General features: G+C 31.1%; 1 protein-coding gene across 1 annotated transcript; it reads left to right on the top strand.

Annotated features, from left to right (window-relative positions):
- The first annotated feature begins 6628 nt into the window (after positions 1–6628).
- LOC114580142 (importin-5-like) lies at positions 6629–7670 on the top strand. The gene is made up of 2 exons (XM_028696703.1): positions 6629–6965; positions 7152–7670. Exons 1-2 carry the CDS (start codon positions 6666–6668, stop codon positions 7377–7379), a joined length of 528 nt encoding a protein of 175 aa, XP_028552536.1. The 5' UTR covers positions 6629–6665; the 3' UTR covers positions 7380–7670.
- The last annotated feature ends 4389 nt before the right edge of the window (positions 7671–12059 follow it).

The following is a 12059-nucleotide window of genomic DNA, read 5'->3' as shown; positions in this document are numbered from 1 at the left end:
GGCATATGCAGATGTTACTGTCTTAATTTCTTCATTATGATCAGCTAGAAAGTCAAATAGCTCTAAATAATTTCCTCGATTATCTGAATTGGAAGACTCATCATGCCCACGAAATGATAATCCCTGACGTAACAAAAATCTAACACAATCAATGCCTACAGTTAACATGATCCTATATTGTTTTTTGTTCTTATCATCTTTGCTTAGCCATAAAGCTGGAAGACTGTGTTCTTGATTCTTCATCAAATCTTCACATTTTTGTCTAGCCTTATTATGTATACTGTTGTGATCTCTAATGTGGCATAACAATTTCTCTTTCTTCTTCCAGTTTTTGAAACCTTCTTCAATAAATGAATCCCCACCACCTTGCCCTTTAATAATCTGCTCTTGAGGTTTAAACAGATAGCAGTAAAGACAAAAAACAGCATCTTTCTTCACACTATACTCTAACCAATCAAAGTATTCATCAAACCATTTCGGATTGAACCTACGTGCAATATTACCATATAAAGTTTGGGGAAATTGATGACTACTCGGTTGATGGGGTCCCTTCAATATATATGATCTACGAATCTTATCTCTATCATTTACATCATAACTCCAAATAGGAAGTCGGAGTCTTGGATCTGCTGGGAGATTGTTAATATCAACTTCTACTCACTCTTTTCTCTTTAAATAACGCTCCATTTTTTTAATCCTATAATGAAATTTAATTATCAAAAAAAGCAACCATTAATCAAAATATTTACATCATAACCTTAATATGAATTTTAACCCACAATAATATTAACCTACAAATAGAAACTCAACAAGTTTTTTGGACCTATTGAAAAGAAAGAGTTCAAAACTCAACAAGTTTTCTGGAAATTTTAACCCACAGCAAATAGAAACTCAAATAGAACTTAAGTTGAAACTTGAACTTAAGTTATTTGGGTGGGCTAAGATTAATTAATCAGCAAACTAATTAATGAGTTCAAAACTAGAGAAACTAATTAATTTAACCAAACAATGAAATTACTGCTTGATCAACAACGGTAAACATAGAATGGAAGTGCCGAGTGCGGAACAAAAAAATTGCAAAGGAAATTACTGCTTGATCAACAACGGTAAACATAGACTGGAATTGCAAAGGAAAATCTCAAAGGTAAATAGGAAGATGAGAACTATTGAACTAACAAGATTACTAACCTCTTCCAAAAATTACAAGCCTTGATGGAATGATGGTAGCGACCAAAACCCCAGCGCTGGATAGATATTGGCTGCTCTAATGCTCTGAGACAAAGGATTTCATGATTTAATGATTCATTCCCCAAATAGTTTAGAATGCTAAAAAAATAAAAAAAATACAGGCAGAGTCGCCGGACTGGAAGTGCGGAACAAAAAAATTACTTGCAGATCGGAGATCGGTCTGAAGGCTGAAGGAGATCTGGGGAGAAGCTAAACAGACGAAGTCGGTGTCTTCCTCGCCTCCTGTGAGTGATCAAGCGTGAGAAACAGAAGAGAGGGAGATCCTGTCGATGGAGAGGGAGATCCTGTCGATGGAGAGGGAGACTGGGAGAGAGTGGGCGCGGACGGCGGAAGACTGCGGGTCGGGCGAGCGAAATAGCGTGAGAAACAGAAGAAAAAGCTGGGCTTAGGGCAATTTTTAACATACTGTAATGAAATATTACAAAAAAGCCCTTACTATAATATGATTTTTACATTTTTTTAGGGGGGGCAATTGCCCCCCCTAGCCAGCGTGAGAAACAGAAGAGAGGGAGATCTTGTCGATGGAGAGGGAGACAGGGAGAGAGCGGGCGCGGACGGCGGAAGACTGTGGGGCCGGGCGAAATAGCGTGAGAAACAGAAGAGAAAGCTGGGCTTAGGGCAATTTTTAACATACTATAATGAAATATTACTAAACAGCCCTTACTATAATATGATTTTTACATTTTTTTTAGGGGGGGTAATTCCCCCCCTGGCTATATGCTGATTCCGCTCTTGAGGTTGAGTACAATGCTTTATAGTTTCATATTCTTTAATTAATGGGAAGAGCATATCTCTGTAACTTTACTTATATAGTGAATCATTTTATTTGGGATAGCTCTCGTAGTGTTTTTTTTTTTCTTTATTGGGATTTTTATGTAAAAAAATTGGTGTCTCTCATATTCCTTTTTTTTAACTTTGTTTATCTATTTTTTGATGCAAAGTGATGATACAAAATTATCTCTTTATTAGCTTAGATTTTCTTGCATGTAATAGTTTATCACATCTATGAAAAATTATGATTAAAGAGACTTAACTTGTTCAAGTGTCTCAATAGGATGTCTACGTTGACAACATAGAGTGGTGACATATTTTAATTTTTATAACATGTCTTTTGTTCAAGGTTTATTATACATTTTTATAGATTGTAGACATTGATGAGAAAATAGAGAGTTAAATGATATCTCAAAAAAATTTAATTAATCAACATAAATCTTGATGCATTTCATGTGATTTTTCATAATATAATTTGAAAGAATTATTCTTTTATTTTTTAATATATGACAACGAGAGCCATCTAATTTCTTTTATCAATATAAATGCCAAAACGAAAATAAATTATTGATCAAAACATCAATATATACATATATTTATTTCCCAAAAATTATTTATATAACTCATGATCTATACAATAATAGCACAACTACTCTGTCATGAGTACAAAAGAATAACTACAATAATAAAAACTGAACATAAACCTAAAGGATCCTGATCAATCTTATACTCCTGCTCTATTATCTTGACATAAAAATATTTAAATGAGCTAAAAAACCCAAAAGGTCAACAAAACCTACAATTGAACTCAAAGCATGATAAAAAAGCAATATGCATATCAACAGTCAAATCATAACACTTATATTTAGATGATCATTGAATCAATACAAAAATAATAAAATTGTATGGTACAAAAAATTATTAATCAGTGTGTCAAATCACTAAAGTAATCATCATATCAATATTAGAATTAGTAGATAAATCATATAAAGCGATAAAATCAAATCATTGATAAAGACTATTAAAATCAAATCAATATAATAAAATTATATAGAAGTGTACACATTATATATAATTGTTCTATATTAGTATTAAATCAATATATTAATCACATGCTCAATGTATATATGATGTTTTTTTATCAATAAATTAGTAATAGTTTTAATAATAAATCCATCTAGTAATATAAACAATGCCTCAATAACATTAATTCATTTCAATAGTCACACTAAATAAGTAAATTTTTTTTCTATCACGATGTTTTTTAGTATCATATAAGTGACAGTAAATTATTGGCTCAATAAACAGAGTCGTTACTCTTTGCTCATCAGCATAGTAATTATTTATATATTACTCTCATTTAGTAACACATGAATCAATTTAGGATAACACAAAACTATATTATTTAAAGGAAAGCCTCATCGACTCACCATCATGTACAAGTCAATAAGACTCCAACCAATGAATCAATCAGTATTTACTTATCTTTTACACATACATTATGATCATAGTATTATAATAGTAATTTCAATAGCATATTCATATTCATTTTCAATATATTACAACAAATAAAATATAATTGAACTTAATTTAAAAATTATCAAAATGTCTCAACAGTAGGTAATGAAAATACTACTAAATAAAAATTCACTTTTTAAAAAATGTATTAAATTATCAGAGATTATATAAAATAATATTTTGAATCTTTAATTAAATTGAAGCACTATTTTAGATGTTAAAATAATTTTTGAGTAGGTAAAAATAGTTGTATTTTTAAAATTACATGGAAAAAATATCAAATAAATACTCAAAAAGTTTATAATCTTAATTCTATAATATATAAAAAATTACGTAGTGAAATATTTGCCAATATAAAATTATTCTCATTTTCCAGTAACATATATAAATACAAAATGGATAGAAAAAATTTATAAAATATTTGAAATCAGAAATATGATTATAGATTCTTACAACGAGACAAATAAAGACTCCAGAAAAAACATTTGATTGGGCCAGAATATGGATTATTACATTTCATGTGTTGGAGACTTCTAAAAATAAATTCAAGATCATCCAAGCTCCAATTTCAACAAATTCATAGTCGAACGACTCGGCAAGACAAACCCAATAATATCAAAGGTGATGCAATTCAACTCCACATGTGCCTAAATCAAGCTCTTAATGCATGATAGAAAACTTCAAGATATTAATTAAATGAACAAACTGTCTTTAAAATTTTTATACCTATACATGCTTATGTCAACTCAAGTTTCTTGATGAGACAAACCTAATAAGCTTAAGATCACTCAATTTTATTTCATTTAAGGCACTTATTAAATGAATAATTTATGATCATCCAATTACCATCATTTAATTGTCGTTGCATGACCGTTATTGTTTGACCATCACCGCTTAACTATTACAATCCATAATATGCCATTAGATTGTCATCATCCATCCACTATTACCCAAACGTCATCCAACTATCATCCCGCCGGTCTATCGTCATCTAACTATAGTTGCATGAATAACATCTTTTGACCTTCCATTATTACCCCTCAACTATTTTTCTAATGTCACGCTCTAGGATCTATAGTGGAAGAATTTCATCTTTTTTTCTTTAATATTCATGTTTTCTATTGTCAATTCATATTATTATATATGTTTTTGGTTAACAATCAATACTCATTTATAACGAGATAATCACAAATCAGAGTTGACTAATTGCATTCAGGGATAAATATAAACAACAAAAATATAATTACATTGATATTGGCAATATTTCTATCCTGATTCAAAAGTCAAAAGTCCAAAATAATATATATAATAATTCAACACGCTATAGAAGAATATATAAAATCAAAGAACTTAAAATAAAACTAAAATATCATTACAACTAAGCCTTAATCCACAATTTTCTTATATTTACATGAAATCATATAAAATCATGTAATTAGCATAAAAGTCCAACAAGTAATTTAAATCTTACATCTGAAACAAATTCATAAAAAGAGAAACATTATACTGTAAATTGTGCAAGAAAATTAGTAAATCAATATCTTTTGCACCAGTCACTTGTATCAATTTATCAATATGTTATATAGTTCATCTTCGTCTAACAATTATATACATTATCAATTTTGATTATACATCAATCTTTATTAGTTAATCAAACAATCAAGCTGTATCATTTAATTGGTCTCATTCAATCAATCAATCTCATCATTCATTCTATATTATTAGTTGACCATTTATATTAGCAAAAATAATCATATCAATATTCTTATTATATATTAGTACTATATATTTTATATTAGTACTCTTATTATTTATCAAATATTCAGATGAGGGTACCTTAATCTTACTCATACACTTATGTCTCATGTATCAGTTGTCACATCCCAAAATTTAACTTGGAAGAATTCGAACAGTCGAAATCAAAATATTTAAAAATACGAATAGGATAAAATTCACCAACCACAATCTGAGCAATTTTTGTAAAAGTGTCGAAACAAATCGACAACCAAAATATGGATTGTCTCTTCCTCTCTCCTCTTTCCTTCCCCTTTTATTTCTTCCTTCTACGGCAAGCCACGATGCAAGGGTGAGGGAGGCGAGTGAGTGGAGGAATATTACATTTCAATATGATCATATCACATCATAGTACATCACTTTCAACTCGTTTTCAACATATGTTTTCCCTACTCATTTCACATAGAAATTAATATACACATATTTAATTGATAAAAATATAATAAAATTACATCAAATTATTTAGAGTGATCAAATTTATAATATATCAAAAATTACACGATGAAAGCTTATGAAATCAGGAAATGATACATTTTTGATAGATTTAGAAGAGAGTTGGCGGCAAAGTAAAATAGCAATGCATTTAAACCATTGGTTAATCAAAGGTGGCTAACGATGATAGCGACCAACAACAAAGAGAGTTAGTGACAAAGACAGCTGACCGACTTCATTTTTATCAAACCTGTGTAGTATTTGCTCAAAATAAAAGAATTCTAAATAAACTCAAAAGTCAAAATAAACTAAACAATAATTTTGATCCACCCCTAAAATATATTATATTTAAAATACAATAGTCCAAACATCTATTTTTTTTTTTTTAATTCTTATATTTACCTTCCCCTTACTAACTCCCTTATGATGTATAGAGTCAATTCCTACTTCAGGTAAACAGCCCCATCTTGTAGTATTTAGCATTCCTAGCTGCTCGTTTATTCCCGCTAGAGTGGTCTCTCTACTTCTCCATTGGAAACCACAGAGAGAAAGCTTCCACTTATCGTCGTCTCTCTCTTTCAGAAGCAAGGGCTAATGCTTCTTCTTCCTGCTCTCAAACCTATTCGTGCTCGCCTCCCACCTCATCGAATGGCTTTATAGGGTTTCTTTATTTTTTTTCTGACTTCTTACAGAGGCAGTTAATACAGGAAACGAGGCTACCGCCCAGGAAGCTCTTGAGCTTCTCATTGAGCTTGCAGGCACAGAACCCCGGTTTCTCAGGCGCCAGCTGGCAGATGTGGTTGGTTCTATGCTCCAGATAGCTGAAGCTGGAGGAAAGGACTAGGCATCTTGCTGTGGAGTTTGTGATTACTCTTGCGGAAGCGCGTGAGCGAGCCCCGGGGATGATGAGACGACTACCCCAATTCATTAGGAGCCTCTTTGCTGTGCTGATGAAGATGTTGCTTGATATTGAGGATGAGCCAGCTTGGCATGGGGCTGAAACTGAGGATGAGGATGCTGGAGAGACGAGTAACTACAGTTTGGGACAAGAGTGTCTTGATCGACTGTCTATTGCCCTAGGAGGGAACACCATTGCTCCAGTTGCCTCAGAATTGCTTCCGCAGTATTTAGCAGCACCAGAATGGCAGAAACGTCATGCGGCTCTAATTACTCTTGCACAAATTTCGGAAGGGTGTGCAAAGGTATCAAAATTGAAATAATTTTGTTAATCCTGCAAGGTTGTTCGAATTGGCTTGTTTTCTGTGACTAATGCTATTGAGATTAAATGATCTGTCATCCTCATTGCAATGAGCTTATATTTGATTGACAGCCAACGTTTTCCATAATCTTTAAAGCTCATTTTGGTGTTGTTTTTTTTTTTTTTTCAGGTCATGATGAAGAACTTGGAGCAGATTGTTTCTATGGTATTGAACTCATTTATAGATCCACATCCTCGTGTACGCTGGGCAGCTATAAATGCCATTGGACAGTTGTCCACAGATTTGGGTCCTGATCTTCAAGTTCATTATCAGCAGCAAGTGCTGCCAGCTCTGGCCTCTGCTATGGATGATTTCCAGAATCCTCGCGTGCAGGCAAGTAGTTCCACAATGCTGTGACTGCTGTCATGTATCGTACCACATCATTTACGTCTTCCTAGGAACTGGGAAAAAAAAAGGTTGATAAAGCTAATCTGATATAGCTTTGGATAAAGCTTTTGCTAATGCAGAGACACGTGTTTTTTTCTTTTTATTTTTTTAAAAATTTTGTATGTATTGTTATTGTTGCTTCTGTGTAATTATTTTTTGTTAGCATTACCAATCCATTCTTGCTACTGTTCTTGTTAAGAGTTGCATTGATGCTATTTATATTTTTGGTTAGATACCTTGATCATAACTTGAACTGTATATCCATGCAACGGCATTTCTTCATTAAAATGTTTAAAGCTTTCTGTTCAAACTATGAATTTTTTAATGGTTCCCCATCACACATTTCAAGAAACATGCTTTCTTTCATCAAAGATTTAGAGGATTTACGATCTATTTTTAATGTACTCATCTATGGAAATTTGAATATACATGAACTCCATGATTCTTGCATTGTCTTTTTTTTTTTTTTTTTTAAATGTCTACACAAGGAATCACCAATTAAAAGACCATATTGATGATCTAAACTTTTAGTAGGAGTCAAACATTTCAAATATAGAGTCATATAAGAAAATTTAATTGGTTCTCATTTCTTTTGCATTGCACATAGTATGGAGCATGCTTTTTTTTTATTTATAATCTTCCGTACGTTTTATCGCCATTATAAATCTTGTCTCAGGCATCAGCTTGGTTTCATGACACATTTATGGTTTTGAATTGAGGTAGTATGTTTAGAATGATCTCATCCAATGTTTGAGAACATACGATATGGTATATTTAACTCTTCTATTTTGTGGGAAGAGATCTTTGCTACCACTGGTTTGGCTAAACCGGTTTGCTTTGATTTCAAAAGCATGAATGATCACTATGCTTTTATTGTGCTATCATGATTCACATAAAAATTTGATACCATTTTAGTTAGTATCATGTAAAAATTTTATTTTTGAAATGTTTGAGCTTTTGTTATTGTGTTATCTTAATGGATCAAAATTAACTAGTTGTAATAATGTGAGTATGTTCTTGTTGTTTATGGCAAAAGATGATTAGTTTGAACCTTGGAGGCTAGATAATAGTAATAATTAGTCGTTTTTATATTATGGCGTCTTTGTGGCTTAAGCTATGATGTATTAAACTTTATTCCAACATATTTGATATATTGATATGATGTATTGTATATTAAAGTGATGGTCGAAAAACATAAAAACTTCCTCATGGTCATACTTGTTACCATGTTGAAAAGGGAAATAGAAAAAGTGTACTGTAGAAAGAATGTTGAATCTAACAATGCACTGACTCCGAAGTTCTAAATCTTGTTTGAGATTTGGATTTAGTACTGAGTAATGCTCTTCTCATAAGGCATAAACATATCTTGTTAGAAACCAATTACACAAGTTTCCTATTAGTCTGACTTTGCTCAGCAAGTACAAGTGGTTCTTCATTGTTCACAGTAATGATATTATAAAGGTTTTTTTTCAACATAGGGTACCATTTTTTATTCTTAAATATATTGAGATTTATGCACTTCTTTTTTTTTCTCTCTACAAGAATCACTTACGTTTTTCTTGCCAGATTCAATCGTTGTGTTTAAAATTTTATAATTAGATTTTCTGGTATCATGTACTTATGTTTGGAGCCCTTTTTTATTCTTACCATTTTATTGTTTGACGGCACTTGTGCTTCAGTTTGTAATACAATTTCATTGAGAATGCACTCCTGATATTTAATCACTTACTTGGATGGCATTGTTAGCAAATGCTTGTGTTGCTTCAGGACATAAAGTTTCTTTCTTTCTTTCATTTTTTTCTTATTGCTATTTAGGGAAGATGACCAAAGTTTTTTTTGGTTGTTTACATTTAGATGGGAAGCAGAATGGTGGAAGAAAGGGGCATTTGACAGCTCTAGCGCAGTTGCTGAATTCATCTCAGGGAAAAAAATCATTAGGGAGATTTTTTTTTTTGTTGGGGGTATTATCTTGGACTTCCTTTGATGTTTGCATATTTAGCAGGAGCACTTTCAAAATATATGAATGGCCTGTTGGCATATTTAAGTTTTTTGATGAATGCCACTGACCAGGCAAATGAACTTAATATAACCTTTCTATTAAGAACAGATGTCATCTAATAGAATAAATAAATTATGAAAATATTTCACTATTATCTTGCAATCTTTTAGATTTCTTCTTTCATGAATCACATTCTAATGTTTTGTTTGGAGAATATTTCTAAAATAATTGCTTGAAGCAGGTTAAGATTATAAGTATATTGATGAAATTGGTATTTGGGTCTTTTGAGAAATTAAGTTTTAACACCTCAAAATGGCAAGTTAAATGGTGACCTCTCAATAGGAGATGACTCATGCTCAGGATGGAACCTACTTATTCAGTTTTTTCTATGCATCGTAGCGCCATTCTCACCAAAAGTGTAGATCCATATTTGATACACTCGTCTCATATTTCGACAAATAAAGGCATTCTGCATGGCCCAGGTATATTAGACAGTCATGTATGTGGATTTCCAATGAATGATTAGTTTTCTGATCACGGACAACTTTACAGTGTTTCATATTTTGTCTTTTTACTACAGTGTTTTTCTCGAGATATGGGATCGCACGGGTTTCTGCCTTTGTAATTGACCAGCAGAACAAAAGCGTAAGGTTCATGGATTGAAAAGATTTGAATTCCTCGGTATTTTTACAGAGAACTTACATGAGGTGATTCTTTAAAAATGAAAAAATAACAATTTTTGTCATCTATTTTTGAGTTAATAGCACAATGATGGTGTTTTCTGATTTCTTTCATTATTAATCTTTAAGCTTTCATTACTTTCTTTCTCGTTATACTTGGATTCTTTAGAGTTTTAGTTGCCAAATTTTTTTTATTTTTTTCAACTCATTGAATGACTTAATGGTATATAGCATGCATAGACTATTTATTCAGTGAAAATAATATATTGTATGATTGATGATGCCCAAATAATTTTAAAAAATATATTCATTTTTCTTTTCTTCTTTATGATCCTGCTTGTTTTCCCTGCTACTCAATAGAGCAACATGAAGAACAAGGGAATCATGATAATCAAGAAGAGAGTCCTGACATTTCTTCTTGCACTGAGTTTTTAGAGAGAATTTTATTAGAAGCTTTAATACCTCCTCAACACTATCAGAGTATTTGATATTCAAACAACACGTAAGTAATTATTTAAAAAATATCATATATTATATTAAGATTAATTTTTTTATTTAATCTAATCACAAGATATTATATTAATAGTACTGATTTTGTACATATGTAAGAATTTCTTATGCATATGTTCATAAAAAAGAATAGGAAAATACATGAATGTAGAAGATGGAGCATGTGTTGGCAAACAAGCAAGGCTATTTAAGGATTTCTTCAGACTTGTGCCTGAGAGTGAAAATATTATGTTCTCTTCTTGCTAGATTGGTAAGCCAATTATTTTTCTTGAATTTATGTACTTTTATGATTTAGTAGTTATTAACTTGAACATCTTTATCTTATTTGAATATATCTGTTTCATATCAATGTTCATCATACAAATTCAACATGTTTTTATGTACAATTTTTGTAGGACGAAAATGTTCCATTAGAGGAAAGTTGATGTTTTGTCTGCATCGCCTGTCAATTGACATCAAATCAAGGATATATTACTTCCAAATATCTTTTTGCGGATTTGGTGGTTTGTGGATGATTATCTAGTCATATGGAATCAATTCTTTGAACGAGATTAAGTAATATACATCAATTCAAAACAAGCTTCCAGATCTCAGCAAGATTGAATTGTCAAAAATGGCCTCATTGCTCTTATTCTTTGTAAAGCTTGGTCAATGTATATCTTTAGTTTTGGGTAGAAGATTTTAATGGCTACCTGAGGTAAAGTGGAAAGAAGTTTCTGTAGCGATGTTTGTAACTGAATAATGAATATGATATTTTTGTTATCTATGGCTATTTGTAGGAGTTTTTTTGTTTGACTTATTATGTTAAATTTGAGTCATGAAATCATACAGCCTGTTGTGATGGCACAATTGTGTAATTTATCATGTAAGAGTTTCTCAAGGACATGAAATAGAAAAAAAATATGTTGATTTGTGTTTTTGAATATATATTATAGTATGAATTTTAAATTATTAATAATTTGCGTAAAAATTAATAGCTTATTCTCTTGCATTGTATGTATATGCTTTAAGTATTAATCAATTGCTTGATTGTTTATAATTTTATTCTTTTTAATTTTAACACATCAAACATAAGATTTATTTGCTGATAATAATTTTACTAATTCAATAATATGTGCAGTGCTTTATTCATTTTGTAATTGATACAAATTGGTTTTGACTTTTTTTTTTTCCATGCTAAAGAATAGCAGTCATTTTAACCGCTATAGTAGAATAAGTGCGGTTAAAATCGCTGCTATTGCAGATTTGAAACAGTTCACAAACCGTCGCAAAATACATTACTAGCAAATACAAATATAATGGATTTGTAGTGGTCATTAAATCACTGCACTTATTTCTTAAGTGTTTTAAATTGCTGCAATAGATTAAAAAAAGGTTGCTAAAGCCCTATTTATTAGTAATGTCCTGAATAATTCATATATTTTTCATTTGATTATTTCGTTCTTTGTAATCCTAAGTGTA

Source organism: Dendrobium catenatum, unplaced genomic scaffold (assembly GCF_001605985.2).
Source record: "Dendrobium catenatum unplaced genomic scaffold, ASM160598v2 fragScaff_scaffold_821, whole genome shotgun sequence".
Classification (NCBI taxonomy): domain Eukaryota; kingdom Viridiplantae; phylum Streptophyta; class Magnoliopsida; order Asparagales; family Orchidaceae; genus Dendrobium; species Dendrobium catenatum.
This window is presented reverse-complemented; position numbering and strand designations above follow the sequence as displayed.